Source organism: Rhyacophila brunnea, unplaced genomic scaffold, assembly GCF_057557595.1.
Source record: "Rhyacophila brunnea isolate RB1 unplaced genomic scaffold, BYU_Rbru_1.0 scaffold_6, whole genome shotgun sequence".
Taxonomy (NCBI): domain Eukaryota; kingdom Metazoa; phylum Arthropoda; class Insecta; order Trichoptera; family Rhyacophilidae; genus Rhyacophila; species Rhyacophila brunnea.
This window is the reverse complement of record NW_028233276.1, coordinates 41423186-41445310: the sequence shown is the minus strand read 5'-3', so window position 1 is coordinate 41445310 and position 22125 is coordinate 41423186. Positions and strand designations below refer to the sequence as shown.

Below are 22125 nucleotides of genomic sequence, written 5' to 3'. Positions count from 1 at the left end.
TGAAAAGATGTGAGGACGATTATTGACTTTGGGTATATTAAACTTAATGTTAGACAGTAACTGTGGGCAGTATGAATGATTATTAATTAGTTTAAAGATGAAAATAAGAACAGAAATAGTACGTCGTGTTTCTAAAGATTATATTTTAGAATGTTTAGGAACAATTTTATTATATAGAGTAATTAGAGTGTAAATTGTACTTAATAACGTAATTAAATAACAGAGAAATCTGACTGTGGGTGCTAATGAATATACTTTAAGTAAAGTTATACACATGATTCCAATTATAGGCCGAAAGTATAAAATATAATATTACTTTTCTATGGCGTTGAACTGATCACTGGTGCTTAACACATACATGCAATGGAAAACCATTTGTTTTGTAAACACAAAACCGTTTCTGGTTTTATACGACGTGCCCTGGGAATTATTTAAGTGAAATATTATTTATTATAATATTATTTTTTTATATTTCCTGCTGTCTAGTGATATTTATTCTCGTAAAAATCTACCAGAGTTGATAAGGTTTATATCCCGACACTCTCTAATCAAAATAATATCCAATGAAGATGATGAATAAATCGGTCTTATGCCCTTATAGTATCAAACTGAATTTACACACATGATAAGGCACTGATCACGTTTATGTACTAAAATAAAAATATTCCAACCATGTCCGATCCTGATAGGATCATATGGGCCTCCAAAGAGTGGAGGTTTGTATTGACAGATTTTGTTTTTTTTTTTTACAAGAAATGGATGTCAGCCACTTGCTCAACCTATTAGGTCCATACCCTGACACACACAAATTGAAAAACAATATGTGTACTTGCCAGACCCAGGATTCGAACCTGGGACCCACGGCTTTATAGTCCAACGCTTAAGCCGCGCGGCCACCGTGGGTATTAGGACTGAAAAAATTACACGCAATTGTAATAGTATAAAATATATACGCGTATTAGTATAAAATATAGCTAAAGAGCCGTCCACATATGATGTAACACGATTTTTGGCTATTTTTAATCCTCCTCCCCATTATCACATTTCATCACATAATCTTTTACCTCTCTGTCTATATTACGTCACGTTTTTGACACCCCTCGCTAAATATTGAAAAAATGTTTTTTTTTAATATGTATCCTTAAATCCACGTTTTCAGATCCTTTTATATTTTTTTGTTTTCTTTGTAACGTCATATTTTCTCTGACTCCCTTTTCCTCTACAGCGTGATATAATAATATATGGATATCCCTTAACATAACTGTGACATCGTTCAAATTAAATAGTGCATGTTTAAATACAGAAACTCAGCATGAGATTCTTGTAGAGATTTAAATTCAGCAGGATTATAGAAAATACATGCTGGTATGTATTTTAAATTTTATAAGAAAATCATTGGAAAATATATTGAAAACGGTTGGCTTTTTCAATTTATTATTCTGATTCAAAATTATAAGCTTTTCATATAAAGTGTTTTACAAATAGTTTCTGATGCTATAACACAGATGCCGCTGAAATAATATTGTGCAGAAGAAAATACTTTATGATATTTTTCATGGTAATTTAAATGCGTGAGTACCTACCGATAAAGAAACCATTATCATAATTTTATTTAATAATGCAGTATTTTATAAAAATAGATAATGTTTTCATTCTTCAATCCAACGGGAGCTAATAGTAATAGTAGCTAATAATTGAAATTGTGACATTCATAAATCATTCTTGACTATTTTCGTGGTTTGATATCCAAATAATAAGAAATAATTAGAATCTTCTGCATATTATAATAAAGTTTTAATGCTGAAAAAGATGATCATGCTTTATGATGTGTATTACAAAATCATATTGTAATCTTGTTGTTGAATTAAAAAAAATGAATATGGATAAAAAAGTCAGATAAAGAGATTTAAAAGATTTGAATATTATATTAAGCTATTAAAAAGCGAATCGTACTTAAAACTATGCGATATCGATTGAGCTTATTCTGGCTTTTGATGGCTTGATTGAAAGACCTAGGTCCCAAGATGAGCTGAAAAATAAAATATAATACCAATAAGTTAATAGCCAAGCCAGCCAGCAAGGCCAAATAGTGATCTTATATTGAGGTTATTACTCAATAAACTATTATTATTATTATTATTATCCATAGACAAATCTTGTTAGTGTTTCTAAATTAAATTTAAGAAATCAGATATGAAAAACGTTCGATAATTGAATTGTTTATATTCGGGATTGAGTAAATTCGGTTTCATATATATTTCAACTTATATTTTGGTTTGCAAAATGTACACACCGTAAATAATGGAAATTCAAATCGATTCATGAAAATGATTCGTCATTTTTTTAGCAAAATGTTGCAAAATATTACAAATAAAACATACCGGGGAGTTGTGTAAAATTTTCGTGTTTATTCAAACAAGATTACATTTTATTACAAATACATTTTTTTTATAAATCATTTCTGCAAAATGTCAAAAATAGAAAAATAAACAATTTTGTAAATCAAAACTGCCTTAAAGCGGAAATAAAAGTAGCAAAAAGTAGTTACATAAAATTATTCTGAAATAATCAACATTATTTATCAAGAAAATCTATTAGAATTTCACGTTAGATTTTATCAGAAAAATCCAACAGTGTCTAATTACACGGTTTTAATTCGCTCCATTAAATTTGACATTTTTTTATAATATGTATTATGGCATAACTTATTATTTTGTAACAATTCCTAACCAAGCGAAGATAGGCTAGGTACGAACAAAAGTTTTTTTTGTCTTTTCCAATATTATTAAAAATTGTTTTAAAATACTATACTAACTTTATGGTACATTTCAATATACAGTGATACAAAATAACATAATATTTATGAACTTTATATGAAATATAATATACATATTTGAAATAACAAATAACAATTATAAAAATCATATAATATACAGATTTAAACAAAGATGTTTTCAACGAAATTTTGAAATTTTTATATACATATTATATTATATAAAAAGCATTTGGTAATAATACAATTAAATAACACCTTAAAATATAATTTGACACTATCACATTGTTTCGAAATCCGCTCGAGTTTTTCAATTATCTGATCGAGCATGCGAGACTAACAAATGCTTATTTCAACAGATATTTTTTGAAAGAAAGCAATCGAAGCTTTTTTATTTATAAAAAAATCATAATTGGAACAATGCGGATTTTCCTAGTTTACTGATTCAATTTTTATTTATCACTGTTTTACTAATCTGAACAAAATTGTTGTTAATTTAAAATATCTGTTTTTTGGTAGTGCTCGATTAAATAAATTGATAAATTCTCTTATCGGGCTACTAAACAATGTGTTGATCTTGGTAACCCTCTAAAGATAGAGCCTTTACGCGATCAATCTACTTTCTTTAAAATTATGCTCAATTTATTCAAAGGGTATTCCAAATGCAATACTTTAAACAAAGCATAGTTTTTTTAAACTTTGCTTTGTATGAAGCATAAAAGTTTAATATAAAACTAAGTATAGATAAAATAGATGCTGAAATAAATAATGCATGTTTCTATATTATGTTAATTACATACAGGAGTATGTAAAATAATGTTGAATGGTTAATGAACGGTTGCAGTTAAAAACTTTCACTCGGAATACTGTTAGATTGAACAGAATGTTAAAGACTTGCTTATCACAGATTGCCAATCGCGTAAAGGCCTAATTAGTTTCCCATTACATGACTCCTCGTGATCAATAAAGGAAGCTCGATTGCAGTTTGTATCCGTACTCTACTCTGCCGTCGTCTCCGGCCAATGAACTGTAGTCGTCGTAGTGTGCACCATGTGTCCCGTGAGCGCCGTGCGCTCCATGCCCAGAGTGATGCCCTCCGTGGCCACCTCCTCCGTGTCCGCCTGAACCTCCTGATCCTCCGTGTCCACCATGTCCTCCATGCCCTCCATGCTCTCCGCCTCCTCCAGCCTTGGCGGCCGCGGCGGCATCGACAGCTGCAGCAGCGGCTGCGGCCTTTGCGGCGGCTTCAGCAGCGTTAGCTTGGGCTTGTTGGGCGGCGGCCTGTAATATTTTAATAATTGTTTTAATCTCATGTAATCTGAACAAATATTATTAAATTAAGTAAAAGATTTATTAGCATAGATTTAATATACCCATATTAAAACTACTCAAATAGAACGACAGATCTACATGGATTGGATAAATGTTTGTTAAGTTGATTATAGACACATATTATTCATACTGAAATCATTTTACATTGAAGTTAATTGTACCACCAAATGACATCTGTCCCGTATCACAGCCAGTTTCAATCGAGCGTATCACAGGACCCCACGTTTGAATGTGAAGAATCATTTTTTTATGACTGGGAATGTCTCAAGAGCAGTAATCCAACACTGAGATGGCCGTGCACTCAAATGTGCTTTGACTGAATTTAAATGACTTAGAGTTAAGAATATCCATGGGAAAGAGTTAAAAGCTAATTAAAAACTGCTGAACAATCTAATTGAATAGATATTCACGTTAGCAGTATGACGTCACAAATTTTCTAAATACAACGAAATTGGGATTTTTCGCGACCAGGTTGGACGGTCCAATGCGTCCAAAAGGTGGTTGAACCAACTTGAGCAGCTATTTTCTGTCCATACACATTTTAGGTCATTCATAAATGATATTGTTTGCATCCTGTATATCTCCGCCACATGGGTATATTGAATGGGTAATAAGACTAAGCTCAAAGAGCCTGCCAGCAAAGCCACCGTACCCAGTCAATAATTAATTGGTGCAATGATCCAGAGTTAAAGTGGTTATCTAAATTCGCCATTTGATATTTGAAAAAAAAAAAAACTTAAATATGTGCCCGCTTTTGATGGAGGCATCCCATTTTTTTGCCAGGTCTTTAATGCAGCATCATTAGTCATTCATTAAATCATTCTACATTGGCACTACAAATAATTTGCTTGTATATTGGTAATTTTTGTTACAATGCATATTTCAATGCTAGCAAATAATATCAAATGGTGTGATGGCAAACGGTTATAACTGCTGTTTACACAATTTTACAGCAGAGCAAAAACAAAGTTTTGAAATCAGTCTGACAAGAGTTAGTTTATTAGATATTTTTAAGTATTTTATATCAAAATAAGTGCAATCAGCATCGCAATATAAATCCTAAATCATTTTTGATAAAAAGATTGAGGATTTATTTATCTTGCATTTTAAGCAGATATATATTTCAGCCATATCAACTTTTTTCAAATTTGGTCATATGCAGATATCTTTTAACGTTACTTTGTGACCAATAAAGTTGCAACTCTAATATTTTGCCACATCAAAGAATGTACAATTTGGAACATATTATGGAAGAAAACTTAAAAAGTGAAAATACTCCAGTTATAATCGTCTGCCATCACAGTACCGCAATATTATCGCGAATTCCTTTTGCCGTGTCTATAATGGAACTATAAAATGTTTTTTGTATATTATCTGAAAATTTAAAAAGTTACTGATAGATTTTAATTGATTGTTATAATATCTAGTGTCTATGAATAAAGTATCTCAAAATATGGAATGTTTCATATGGAATACACTATTTTTTTTTACTGTTACTGTTAAATGGATAAAATATCAAATACGCAAACTTAAGTTAATTAGTTAATTAAGTTAATAAGTTAAGTTTATAAAATAAAATCTAACCATAGCATTTTGAGCGGCGGCTTGAGTAGCTTCGAAGTCGATTCTGGATCCATGGAGCTGTTCAGATAAGGTGGCTAGTCTCTGTTTGGCTGCTCCGACCATGGCTTGTTGGGCGGCAAGTTCTCCAGCAGCAGCACTAGCAGCCATATTAGCGTTTTCCGACGTCGCTTGGGCGGCGTTCAAGGCGGCTTGGATTACGTTCACCTAGAAACAAGGTAATTATTAATCCTTCTGCTCATATGCACTACCAGACTACCAAGTAAAAAAATATTATATTCCTATATTCATCAAATTTTCCGAGTTTTAGTTTTTAGTTAGATCAGTTTTGATTAGATAATTATATAAATAAATATTCATCCAGGAAGAAAAGTAATATATGCGCCCTTATAATTATCGTATATACTTATATAGATTATTATTAATACTATCGACCAAATGTGCTTGATGGAATTTGAATTTAAATTCTAATGGATTTAAGTTTTGTACTATTCCATTTGGAAATTTTGAAGATTCATCATGAATTATATAGATTAGTTCATTTAGTGTACTTTCATGTATCTCCTTTAAAATTAGTGTATCTACTTTTTATACGGTTTTTCTAATACTGCATCTATTTCTTTGTTTTTAAGTATCATATTCTGAATGCCTTCAATTTATAATTTGTAAAGATTATCATAATATGTAAAATAAATGAATTTAAATGAGAATTTGAATTGAAGAAGAAAAAATAATATCTGGGTCGTTTATATCATAAATTATTTAAACTTAACTTAACTTAACTTGACTTAACTTAACTCAGACTTTCCTCATGCCAAGTTGATTTATACTTTCAAGATTGCTAAATATAATATTTAATACTTATACTGTTACAAGAATTCCAACGAAATATCTATACTTCAGGACTTGATATTATTAGAAAGAATATACAATAGTGCTGTGTTAATAACTTGGATGAATTATATCACCAATGAAATATTTCTAAACTAGCATGTTCATAAAATACTATCAAAGGCTATGCTTACTATAAACATACCATATCGCACCGAGGTTCAATAGTAATTTTAGCACAAAACACTACATATCCGAGCGAGAAAAGGGGATATAACAGACTTGGTTTAAGTACAGTTGGCGATATAAACCATAACAGTAATGACATAAGATCTATCTAATTCCTGCACATAATAAAAAAATCACATCTTTGCACATTCGTGGTAAAATTATTTCTTTATATGTTTGTTTTATTTTATAGTAAATATGAATGAACTTGTCTAGTAGTGATGTTTTCATTAAATTTATATAATATAACTACATATTAAACAAATAATGATTTCCAATTTAATATACGTACATATTAGTTTTTCAATTTATGTTTGATCCAGATTAATAACATAGTCTGTTAAGCATTAATATCCCGTAAAACGATTGTCAATATATTATGACCTCTATTATATGAAGATCGATATATTTGTTTAGGAATAAAAAGGGTAAATCGATTTGCATATGAATATGATATTTAAATATGCAGGTCTAATAAATAAAGATATGTATAATAAAGTACTGAAAGTAATAATATTGTTGACTTGTAATAACTCGTTCAAACGTTTAATAAATCTGTAGCTATCGGAAGCTGCAATCTTGAGGTAAATTGCTCACAAAGTTACTCATAATTGGATACGTTAGCTCGCTAGATGCAGTTAAACACCTACTGCTAATGTTAGAAATCGTTGCAAACTATGTGAAAGCTAAAATAGTGGAACTATTTCAGTAAATACATATCTGTAGATTAATAATATAAATCAGAAAAAATCCTATAGATTCTGTTAACTATTAAAAAATCTAAATAAGTAAATACTTAAGCAAATATTTGAATTTATTTTAACGATAATAATATAAAATATTCTCATTTGCTTATATTATTATCTATGCTAATCCATTGAAAGAAATTTAATTTATTTCCTGGAAACTGATGAAGCGTTTAAAAATAAGTGGGTAAAGTGTCATTTTTATGTTTGTAATTGACTTTTTCCTACTGTGGAAAACATAATTTTCTACCATTCTATCTCTTATAGCTTACTGCTCAATAAGTTTTCGAGACAATACGTAATCAATCAATGCAGTCAAGTACATATGCGGTTAATTTTTATATGCGGAAATGCTATAGTTACTTAAATTAATTTAATTTCATAATTGTTATGATACAATAAATATCAAAAAGATTAAAAATGAATTCATATTTAAATATAATCGAAACAATAGTTTTAATCGAAACTGTATTTTTATTAGGTACATGAGTTTATATTATAATACTACAACATTATGTTATCGAAGATTTATGTTTAATGTTATTAAAAAAATACATTACGGACTTATATGGTTATCATAACATTTAAGAGATTGTTTTCTCCCAAATTATTTTATACCGTATTCATACTATCGACCAAAGGTACTTGTAGAAATTTGAATTTAAATTCTAATGGATTTAAGTTTTGTACTATTCCATTTGAGTAAAATAGTACAAAATAGAATAATACAAATGGAATATTACAGATAGAATAGTACAAAAGATTTTATATCGCGTAAAATATTCACAATAATACACTACGTTAATTCAAAATACTATATTATGAAGCTAATTTAAAAACGCTTAAGACTAATTACGCCTACTAATGAAGGAACACACTTAACTAATACAAAAAATATATTTTACATGTATTCATATTAAAAACATTTTAGTGATAACTCTTTTCATTAAATTGTTGGTATAAATAGATATAGGAGTGTATTTTTATCAGTATAATATTGTTTATTGCAGAGAAAACTGGTCCTGATTATTAGTGTATCAATTGTTCTGTATCGAATAACTAAATAATATACATATAAAATCTAATACATTTGACTATTTTAATTAAAATCGTTATTTGAAGGTATTATTAATACTTCTAAGTTATAGAAACGTTTATACCAAATAATTTGTTTCCGATTGTATAATTTTTGAAACTGCTTAATAAGTTTCGTGTAAGAAAATTGTTTTTAAAGATGTAGGGACATTAAACATGTTTAACGCTTATTTTTCTAAACATAGCATTTGAGCTTCTACAGAGTGGGAGTTGTATTGTGACTGATTTCTGGTTTTACGAAAAATGGATGTTTATGCCATGGTTCAAAATAGACAATGGAAAAAGAACATCTGAATTTTTTCAGACCCGGGGTTTGACTCGTGACTTTATAAACCAACACTTTACTGCAAAAATGAAAAAATTGTTTTTATTATTATTTGCCTCTATGATCCGAAGAAACTTATTAAAAAAATATATATAAGCCATTTTCTCAACACATTAGGCTCATTATTTGAATTCAGACGCACGTTGAATAAACAATATATTGTAAGTTATCCGATGTTGGATTCAAACAAGCGACGTCAATTTTCAAAAACGTAAAGAAGGTATGATGCAAATTGATTTATTACCTGATGGGCTGCTTGTTGCGCTGCCGCTGCTGCAGAATCCGCTGACCGTTGCGCAGACTGGAGCTGCATAGTCTCACCAGTTACGGCAACCTTAGCATCTCTGACTTGCTGCTCAAGCCCGTTGAGGATGACTTGCTTTCCAGCCAAAGCTGCTTGGGCAGTAGCAGAAGCTTGGGCAGCCGACTGAGCGAGTGTATTCTTGGCAACGTAAGCAGCCTGTTTGGCAGCAGCATGCTGATTGGCTACAGCCATATTGGCCTGGTCTGCAGATCCTTGAGCGATCGTTCTCAGACCACTGCCTACGCTGTAGCCTTTCTTTCCGCCACTGCCGCCTCCTCCATGACTTTGCACTCCGAAGGAGTCGAAGTGGTTGACGGAAGCCGCTGGTACCGATGCACCGAAGTCGTAGTCGTTATAGTCATACTGGGGCTGAGGCTGAGGCTGGGGCTGCTCCTGTTGTCGTTTCTGAGGCTGACTACTTTGCGACTTCGGGGGTTTTGCCAAAACGACGACGTCTTCAGAGAGGAAATAGTAAATAATTAATTGTAAACATGTAAAACGCTTACATGATAAAAAGATAGGACCAGAACGTGATAATTAAATCAATTTTTATGCGTTATATTTTGATAGCTACATAATATTTTTTTTAACACTTATTCATTTGTTAAAGAAAATATTAGTTATTTCATTTAATTAAATTATATCTAATAATATGAGATTACGAAATAATAATTATAATAAACTATTTAAACATTATTGGAGAAAGTTTAAGGCTATTGTTCAGTCCACTGCGATATATGTAACACCCAACTAAAACTCTGTGGGTCATCGTTTTTTATCTTATATTGACCGATTTCATTTAATTAGCTGTTTTTAAAAGTATTTTTGGATCCAATGCATGGATTTGTTGCATGAAAGCTGTTAGTATTATATTTACTATATCTATTGTGATGCTCTGTGAACTTTTTCCGTTTAATTAAAGTAAAGTTGTCAGAGAAAAAGCATTGGATTCTATAGTTTAAAGATAATTCGCTTCGGTGGGTATAAATGTCGCGGTAGTGTTTATTTATTTATTGAAAAAAATATTGAGTAGATAACAAATTATTAATTCAAGACGTTAACAACATAACGGAATGAAAAAAACATGTAAATCAAATTAGTAGAGAAAAGAAAATAAGCCAACAATAATATGGTAAGTAGTAAAAAAAATATATGAGAATGGAATTTTAAAAACAAAATACATAACGTATCACTAAAAAAAATGTCAACGTCTCTAGTGAGTGTATTAGCCAGCCGTATTGCACTCACTAGTGGTGCCTGACAAGCCTGACAAGAGGAAATAGTTTTTATCCAAAAGATGTCATGGCTGCGACCACGCATGTAATTGACGGGTGCATATGAATTCAAATTTAACAGAATATCAGGATTGAAAACTATACCAGATGTGAGTAGGGAAAAATGCTTTACGATCAGGAGTGTTAAATATGAAAAACATTAAGTACTTAAAGCTTGAAAGATGTTTATGGGAAGATTTATACAAAAATCAGATATTTCAGAACAAGAGCAGAGGCAGAAAGCAAAAAAAGGCCAAAATCATCACCTTTATTCTATAACCGATTTGAATTATGAAAATAAAAATGGTGGCTAAGATCTTCCGTGAAATCATAGTTTCGAGGATCGGCTAACGTTATCTTTTAAAATAATCTTTAAACACATTAATTGAAAAGAATACATACGTATGTGCATTTTGTAATACTAAAAAAATATCCAATACTACTTCTTGATTAAGAATAAAAATATATTTTAGGATATTATTTATGAAATATATAAAAAAAATAATGATTGATAATTGCTAGTAATTTATGTATTTCGTTAATTACATAATATTTAGTATTTGACATTGCAATGATCTGATTACGTATTTAAATTAAAATTTATTATCTGAATTCTGTCAATGAATGACAAGTAAACATTTTTACGTTACGAATATAAAATGAAAGCTATCGTAAATAAAACCGGATCCAATGAAAGCCGTTTTTGAGTAAAGCGAAATATTTTTAAGTTTAATTCAAAGTATTTTTAAATGCAATTTCCTGATATTCAACAAGATTTAAAATGGTGCAATCACTGCAAAATAAATGAATACAAAAGTTGTCCGATAAAAAGAAGTTCTTTCATTTGTAGCAAATGGAGAATTTACTTGCAGTCAGCGCAAATAGCATGAAAATTAAAGTTTATTGTTGTTTTTTTTTGTATTTTTTCAGGAATATGACGATCGATTTGAAACAGTCTTACGAAAGTATTTCTACTACAACAAGTCACAGTTTTTTGTATTGACCAACGATACGCCTTCGACGTGTATTGGATTTTTTTCACTAAAGGTTGCGTAAACGAATAATTTGTACGGGCACATTATACGGTGCATTAATATTTCACACAAAGTGATACAAAAATTCAAATATTGAGTTGCACATACTATTTCCTTTTACGGTCACAGTTATGAAAATATGAAAGATATTGGTAATAAATACCATTTTATTCAAAAAATTATTGTGACGCCATAAATTTTATATAGTACAGATATGTCACGTGTACATATTTTAATTTAAATGATTTTTGAAAGTCAATATATATCATTGTCAGCTTATCTTATAACCAAATATCCTTTTACCTGTCACCTAAACCTCTTTTTTTGAATAAAGTTAATCAATTTGTATTTTGACGAAGATAAATTTATTTTCTTATATTTTGTTAACTGTCAATTCATGGTGGAACTGCATTGTATTGTTGTTTTAATTTAATAAAACGCATTTTTTTTGTAGTACTTATTCCACTTTTAATCAATAGATTAGGATTGGACGAAACCGGTCCTAATCTATTGATTAAAAGTGAAATAAGTACTACAAAAAAAATGCTTTTTAATAAATTAAAACATCAATATAAATTTGTAGCTTATCCAAATTTGTAAAATAAATAATTATTTTTCGGTTGTACCTACTACTAACTATCTACGCCACCGTGAGCTTTATATTATAATCAAAACTAAAATACTGTTTTTGATATTTTTTATTGTTTTGCGTACTAGAAAAACGTTTTTAAATATGCGAAAAGTCGGTTAAGTAATTTATTTAACCAAAAATAACATACCCTTAGAAGAAAATTTACATTTTGAAATCCAAGATTCAATTTACATTAAGAGTATGTCATATCATCATCTTCGTTTACCCGAAAGTTTCCTTTTCAGACTTAAAATTCACTGACTATAAGATACTGACATAAAAAATTCTGACGATTTATACATTTGATAATTATTGAATTAAAATTTGGTGTTTTATTTTAGGATTATTAATGTCATTATTAAAAAAAGAACGTTAACACGGACACTTTCTATAGAATCTATTTTTGTAACCCTTTTAGGTACCAGTGGGTCTATTCTATACTTATCGACCGCTAAAGTGATAAAGTGATAAATATTATCAAACTTAGGGTAGGTTTGTATCAAAATATTAGCACTTATTGTAACAATTACACGAAGTTGGTTTTTATTGTTGCAATAAGTGCTATATTTTAACAGCACCTATCTTGCTGCTGTTGAAATATTGCACTTATTGCAACAATAAAAACCAACTTCGTGTAATTGTTACAATAAGTGCTAATATTTTGATACAAACCTACCCTAAGTTTGATACTATTTGTCACTATAGTGTTCGATAAGTATAGAATAGACCCATTGGAGAGAAAACGGATTAGAAAATAATTATTGTCACAAGTATCCATTAACTTGATTATAAATTTTTTCATTTTACTGTAATGTTATTGATACGTATAGGAATGGAACCCATAAATGCTAAATTAATTGTAAAATATGCAAGTTATAAAATCACGGAAGTCTTAATCAATTATTATAGATTATTATGTAATCTCCGCAAATGAATTAATTTACATATAATTTGCGTTGCTTTCATATCCGATCATAAATCATTTATCATGTTGCATTATGGCTTTACTGTAAATTTAAATAATAAATTAGATCAATATTGGTCACGTTCTGGTCCATCTATATAATCATAATAATTGTTACAACTACAAGCAATCTTAAAGAGTTTAACAAATCAACGAACCGGCCCGAGCAGATCGGGAAAATTGCGCACTCGGGTAATCGAAAGTTCGTATCTAACTGAGCATAAGAAATTCACTTCCGAACTGGTAAAATAGGTGACCGCAATGATGCTTATGTAATAGCGGTCAAAAAAATAAATTTGAAGTTCGTTGTTATTTGTCAAGTCATTAGATTTAGACATTTTTTGATAACCCTAAAATAACTATACTATAGTCATTCACTTTATAGGTTTTTAAATTGCTTTAAAAACATTCAAAAAGACCTTTATTTAAAAAAAATATATTATCTTTAATGGTATTTTATCATATATCATTAAATAAGTTAAGCCAATGTGATAATGAAAATATAAAGAAATTTAATTTATCTGATATTTTACTGTTTATTAATTAACATACATAATTTGGAACAATCTCAGAAATATAACTACTCTACAAAATTATGTAGGTACTAAAAGGAACTAGAACCCTTTCCTATTAGAATCCGTGTGATGACCGATTAAGCCACCAAAACAATTACTAATCATGGCCGGTTTATAATGGATATTATCGGACTTAACTGGCTGATAATAACGAATGCTTCTAAGATTGTTCTAAGTTATGATTGTATTTTCAATGTTTCCTTTTTAAATCTTATGTCTTATTAATTGAGTGTTTTTAAAATGTATTTAAAAAAATACAATTTTAATCGAAATGACTAATAACTTATGTTCTGGTTATCTTAACTTAACAATTAAAAAAGATATTTTTTGTTTATATTTAATAATTGCCATTTTATTAGCAAGTTGATTACTTTTTTTGTTATATTATTGTTTTGTTTAATCATACATAAAAAAATTATCATCAAATTTCTGTATGAAATTGATACGTTATATAATATGTTTCCGGTTATGTGAATAATCATGAATTTATTAAACTATTTAAAATTGCTTTAGATAATAATTTGTTTTTACTTACTTAGGCACAAAAGTGCGACGCACACTATCTTCATCATGACTACTTCGAGCTATAAAAAATAAAACTGTTAAATTGTATCACAAAAGAAAATAAGAGAACGTAATCCGTTAATAATTGTCCAATTGTGCAGGTTATTAAATATGTATAATATAATATTTTCATACAACACATATCTAATCTTTGTTCTACTTGTGTTTAGATTTGTTATGCAATTTGTATGTTTTTTTAACTATAGAAAAAGTGATATGGTTTTATTTATAACATATTTTAAATGTACAAATATCTCTTTACATCAAAGTCTGATATTATGATTATATGTTTAAGCTAGTAATGATTTGAAAAGCATTATAGCATATGCTGAAGTATGTATAGTCTTATGAGATATACATATTATTATTACGACGTTATTTCAATTTAAAAGAAATATATTGTAAATAATATAAATTAGAATATTGGTTTGAACGATGAACATTTTTGTTTATATGAAAAATATACCATAGTTTTCACGTGTACTATGATAAAAACAATATACATAGATTTGTTATTAACAAAAGTAGTAACTGCCTGTAATCATTTCTTCAGATACTCATAGCATTTACACAGAGAAAAAATATTTTTAAAATAGTGTAATATAAATAATATGAAATTCCACAAAATTTGATTTTTAGCCAATAGCTATATCGATTGTAACGCCAATATCAACACCATATCAATACCTATGATGCTACTAATAACAATTTTTCAGGAGAGCAATTCCAAAACTCAAAATTATTATCAGGTGTTTTATATACTTAATAAAATTAATTTTGTTTTTTTTTATTAAATTTTTGACGGGTATATAATTTCATTATTAAAATGAAAAAATACTATGTATCTATATATATATATATATATATATATATATAGGATGTATCTATATCCGATTAGTTGTAATTTAACATTAACAAAATTGAACTTTAAATCATTACCACCAAGAGGTATTTTTTATATCATGTTAAGACTTCATAATATGAATATAATATACTGGATTCATATGGAAATAATCCGATATGAAAATTATGTCCCGAATATTCCAAAAAATATTTAAGCTGAATAAAATATTTTAACGTATTTTATTAATACGTGAATTAATAAATATAAACTAATTGTCTTGATAATGATGTTACAGCCGAAATAGCTATCGACTATAATAACACTTTTCTGGAAAGTAAAATGTATAATATGTACTGTATGTAATTTAATTTTTTTTCGGTTGTTTTTTGTGTAATTCCTAATTTTTAAAAATAATCGAAAGCACTGAAAATTCGTAATGTATTTGTTGTTATGTATTTATTAACCTTCCAATATGATCACTAATACTTGAATACCACAAACTGCTATGGCTAGCACTGATCGAACTGAACAAGATATCGATTGCCCAGCGAATCGAGTATTTATATGAATTGCGTTTGTATGGAGGCATAGCAACCCTCTCCCATTGTGCCACCTCTCAGAGCGTTTCCGACTTTTGAATATAGAAGCACAGATCGGATGGCAGTCGAAACGGAAGCTCGCGAAGCGGGAAAGCGCTTCATTTGGTCGACTGCACAAATCGTCTCGTCAGGGTACTCGGACGTAATCGGCACGCTACAAAATACCGAAGAAATGTTGTTATAAAATTCAAATTGATTTTGAATTAATCCATAAGATTCGTCACTTATGCCTTAATCCAAATTTTAAGTGATACATTTTGGATGTCTTTTATAGTAAGTTTGGTGATATAACTTATATTTAATGAAAATACAAGTGATTGGTAATAATCATGGATTATATAAAATTATTGTTATTAGTTGCATGTTACTGAAATTGCATTGCATTATTTAAATGTTATGTAGAAGTAGACAGACAATTTTTCATAATTAATAAGAATTTGATGTAGGTCTAAAATGATTTGGTGACATGCTATCTGGGTGTCAGGACAATACTTATAAAAAAGTTTATTTACGTTATGCTTTAAAACACCAAGTAATACGGTATTCTGATTTGTAATATTGAAATATTACAAGCAGTTTTCAACTTTTACATGGTTATTTGTAGATATGTTATAAAAAAGTAGCATGTTAGAATATTTGTCTAATATAACTTTTTAAAGACCGATAGGTATTATTAATATAATATCTCATTAGTTAACTTCATTAAATTTCTAGTATTGACGATTTTAGACCGACGGAATGTAGTATGTATTGATTATTATTAAATGATCTATACTTAAGGTTTGATGATGTATACGCCTATTGATTGTACTATTAGTGATAGGGTTTTTTTACTAACAATTCAAGTATTCATATATCATTTTATTATATAAGTTAGAATTAATTGTATTCGTTGTCATATAGTACAAATCATTAAATCCATTAGAATTTTAATTCAAATTTCATCAAGTATCTTCGGTTGATAGTATTAATATTAATATCCTAAAAATCATTTGGCTATGATTAATACATATAAATATATTACAAAGTATGCATTTTTTATTCGTGTAAGGTTACAACTAATAATAAAAAAAGTAATTAGGGACTTTAATAATATTGTCTAATCAATAAGTGTGTAGTACAGGTTTTAATATCAATCAGAACCGGTTTCGTCCACTTTAAAAGTGACAGTGTCAACGGTAAAGAATATACAATAATACATTATACTCATTTATAATTTTAAAATATAAAATTATGAATATATGAATAATAATAAATAAAATTCTATAAAATTCTATCTTAAATAAATAAATTAATTTTTTCTACCGTATAAGAAAACATTATTATAATCGAATTTAGGTAGGTACTCTTAAAAATTTTTTTTTAGAATTTTATTTTATAATTATTCATAATATCTTCAATATTGTGTTTTATCTTAATTGATACAATGAATTTCCACCAAGAGATGAAAAAGAAACCAATATATTAAATAAAGTAGCTTAAAGTAAACTTTTAAAGTATATTATATCACGTAGAATTGACTGATTAGCTATTACGGTCATCAGCATTATGCTTAATCAAGACAAGTAATAGTATTTATTAAGTATGATGTCAGATAAGTATGTATTTTATTACCACGTTTTTCTTAGCTCGTATTCATGTTTGTCCGGTGGTTGTTTATCCAGTACAAATCTTGCAATCGATTCTTAACTAACTTCCCGACTAGCTAGACATTTGAAACTTTTAAAATATATCAGAACACGATGCCAATGCATTATTTTAATACTTTTAGCCATCTGTAAATATAATTGAAATCATTTTCAGTTAATTCTGTTTTGTATGAAAAGTTATTTCGGAATACATAAGTTAATACTTAGTTAATTGTTAACAAAATAAAAGAAATTAAAGCTAATTGTCAAGTTTATATGATTCAACAGAAAATTTAAAAACGTGGTAAGTATATAAAAAGTTATTTTTATCTCGTAATTATTTTCTCTCATTTTTTGTTTTTTTATTATCAAAGAAAGTCTTCCTACAAAGCCTTGAAATTGATAGTATCCCACCCGTGGAAGTTTCATAGTTACGATTTACTCTAAACATCTAAAAGTATTTTTATCACCAAACGAATTATTTACATTTTTTATCTTTTAAACATACATATAGATTATAGAGAGTTTTTATAGTGTTACAGATATTAACGTCCTTGAATTGCACCGCGTATTAAATCTAGGCTAGTGTATATAAAGTAAAGTACTGTTTGATATTTCAAAATAAGTGATTGCATAGTTTTTGACATTTTTTTTCTTTGTAACAGTTAAAGCAGGGTCTAATATGCTTTCAAAATTATATATTGGTAGGCACTCAATATTAACACTGCAGTCTGCACTCGCCTTTGATAAAATCAACCGTTTTGTAATTATTTAAATTTTAATACAAAACTAAAATAACAATATTTTAATATGTGAGATTGAAGATTGTAGCATTTTTTATTGAATACAATTTTCTGGAACTAGGTTTGCAGTTCCAGTTACATTGACTGCTGACTAGATAATTACTTTTTAATTACCATATTTAAATAGCATGCTAATTATATCGAATGGTTACTTATGGTACTATTTGACAGGTCGTAAAATTGGCCGCGGTGTAGTTCGATTTTTTCCCAGCAGGTTTACCACTATAGTTCTACTGCGCAGGCGTAGACCGAAAAAATCTCAACTGTCACATGACAATTTAAAAGCTTCGGAACTTTTTTGATTGATGCATGCAATCTTGCAACTGCAGAATAATATATGTTGACACGTACATTTTCTTGTTATGGCCGCGATAATACGTTCTTTCAGTAGTAAATCCATGCACGTGTAAACAGGGTATAAGACGAAGTACAAGTTAAATGCGATAGGTATGGATTCAGATCTAATTCGGTGTACTTAAATGTTTTTAGTTATTTTTCTGAGGTGTTAAATAAAATTGTACGTAATATGGTGTTTTTAATCAATACTTTTACCACGCATATCTGTTAAATATATAAGTGTCATTCCAATAAATTCTAATGCCAATCACAATTTATGAGTAGGTAATAGATATTATATTTCTTTATTGTGATATCATTTTAATAATACTACGTTGACAATCTAAGATAATTGTGTAAAGAAATTAGTAGGTACTAAATGTAATAAGGTTACCAATCAATACCGATTCAATGTTAGATGAAATTTGTTTCAAGAATACTCCACCCCTCTCTAATCTATAGTTTTGATCCACGCATTTAAACCAAATACGATAATTTCATTCATTAATTAATCTTAATTTTATTATGAGGATTTTAAGATCATTTGAAAATGTCCGAGTGCTACGTACATGTTCAATAATTTGAATGTTCAATTCTTAAATCTTGTGAATTATTCGTTGAATAAAAAAAAAAAATTAAATTATTAGCAAGTTCAAGTTGCAACAAAAAATCTTTGAGTGATCCGTGACGTCGGTTAGTAATTAAGTAATACCTACTTGATTGAAAATACAAAAGCCGATCGCCAATATAGCTGACTTTAGAAAGCGCTTCAGTGAGTATTAAAAGCCATTAGTTAAAATTTGTCGTTATTAAGTATTACCCCTTTTGCATTGTAGTCAATGTGCGTGGGCGCGATACCCGAGATATGCCGGTTCGATCCTACAGGATTTTTTCCAAATTATGTTCAATAATTAGAATGTAACATTCTTTAATCTTGTGAATTATTCGTTTAATAAAAAAAATAATATATTATATTATATTATATCATATCATATCATATCATATCATATCATATCATATCATATCATATCATATCATATCATATCATATCATATCATATCATATCATATCATATCATATCATATCATATCATATCATATCATATCATATCATATCATATCATATCATATCATATCATATCATATCATATCATATCATATCATATCATATCATATCATATCATATCATATCATATCATATCATATCATATCATATCATATCATATCATATCATATCATATCATATCATATCATATCATATCATATCATATCATATCATATCATATCATATCATATCATATCATATCATATCATATCATATCATATCATATCATATCATATCATATCATATCATATCATATCATATCATATCATATCATATCATATCATATCATATCATATCATATCATATCATATCATATCATATCATATCATATCATATCATATCATATCATATCATATCATATCATATCATATCATATCATATCATATCATATCATATCATATCATATCATATCATATCATATCATATCATATCATATCATATCATATCATATCATATCATATCATATCATATCATATCATATCATATCATATCATATCATATCATATCATATCATATCATATCATATCATATCATATCATATCATATCATATCATATCATATCATATCATATCATATCATATCATATCATATCATATCATATCATATCATATCATATCATATCATATCATATCATATCATATCATATCATATCATATCATATCATATCATATCATATCATATCATATCATATCATATCATATCATATCATATCATATCATATCATATCATATCATATCATATCATATCATATCATATCATATCATATCATATCATATCATATCATATCATATCATATCATATCATATCATATCATATCATATCATATCATATCATATCATATCATATCATATCATATCATGTCATATCATATCATATCATATCATAACATATCATATCATATTATATTATATATCATTTTTGTTAAGTATTAATTCTCGAATATACCAGCATTATTTGGAGTCCTCACAGTTCCGTCCACACAATGAAGTTGGATTGAGTCCACAATAGATTTCTTAGATTTTTTTACTTAAGGGAATATTAATTATTTCCTTATGATAATGTTAATGAAAGATTTTTTCGACTCTTTTCTTCTGGGTATACTATCAATGCAATCCTTGCCCACCCGAAAAGTGATTGATCTTTTAAAGCATTTCTTTTTATTTCTTCGTGGGTTCAATCGCAATCCGTCCATACTGACAAATTATTAATTTTAATGGTTCCACTAATATCGCTCGAGAGGTGCAGTCTTCATGCTAGCCTGTTGCCGGGTGGATGTGATGTTTCGTGATGCTTTGTATCGTGCGATTATCTTATTGGATGACACTATAAAGGTTGATATTTTTTTGAACTACTCAATATTTCGCACCATGAGTACTTTAGTGTATTAACTCTAAAAGTATAGTTTTGAGATATCAGCGTTTGAAGTTATAAATCAATTTCGTACTGTAATATTCCGGTAAGTTTAAGAACATCATATAAGCTTAATGCTTTAGTATATTATATCAAAATAATACACTAATGCACCAAAAATATACACCACATTGATGCATTACCATAGTATTTCTTAATAATATAGTAAAGCAGTCAACTTCTTAAAATATTTTGAAAATACTTTAGTGAAGTAACTCAATTACAACCCATTTCACATTTTGTTTGAGTTACTACGTTGAAGCAATAAATAAAGCAAACAAATCTGAATAAAACTGCATTATTAACTAAAAAATGATAATTTCTGATTTAATACACTAAAGTACTCATAGTGCGATTTGTAGACATGTTAAATAGGTTAAATTTGTAATGATTTTATCATTATCAATTCTTCTTTATTGTTATATTGGTTGTTATTTGTAATTAAATCATTTTTATATTTTGTATTACTTATATATGGCGCATTGCCAATCTTTTTAATGCCACAATACTTTTTTTCTAAATAAATAAATAATTATTTTCAGAAGACCTTGACACCTTGGTTACTTATTTCATATCATATTATCTGTTATAGCTTCTGTATATATTATGTTATGCCCAATATGCTTATTTCCATGGTTCGTTACATTAGTTTTAATATATAATAGGGACACTGAGTATGACTAGGGAATCCAATCCCGAGCCAAAATTCTGATCCCGGGATTTCGGGATTACAATTTGACAATCCCGGGATTGACATTTTTTTCCATTGTTAATATAAAATTTTTATATTTACAAATAACATTGATAAAATCGGTCAAATATAAATCTTGTATAATTTATACTATTTAAGACATTTATTGTTAATATTTTATACGTTCAATCTTGTACGTACATAAGTTTAATGGAGTAAATAATATTGTAATATAAATAATAATGTGAATTTAATATGAGATTGCTGTTTCTGGTAGTAAAGACATAATGAATGGATTAGCGAGATTTAAAATAGTAAAGCAAATAATCATGGCGTACTTATGGCTTTTCCGCTTCATAAATCTAATTAGTCAGCCAAATATGAAACTGCCGTAAAACGTATGATATCATGGTGGAATTACTTTGTTAAAAGTGCGAAGCATTGTTTTTTCCA

General features: G+C 28.3%; 1 protein-coding gene across 1 annotated transcript in view; it reads right to left on the bottom strand.

Annotated features, from left to right (window-relative positions):
* Window positions 1-3733: 3733 nt before the first annotated feature.
* Window positions 3734-22125, bottom strand: part of LOC147065690 (uncharacterized) — a 31645-nt gene continuing 13253 nt past the window's right edge. Inside the window, exons 2-4 of the mRNA XM_085957279.1 lie at window positions 9156-9670; window positions 5690-5893; window positions 3734-4054 (exon numbers count right to left, since the gene is read on the bottom strand). Coding sequence (XP_085813405.1) covers window positions 3734-4054; window positions 5690-5893; window positions 9156-9670 — 1040 coding nt within the window. The remainder of the gene's footprint in view (window positions 4055-5689; window positions 5894-9155; window positions 9671-22125) is intronic.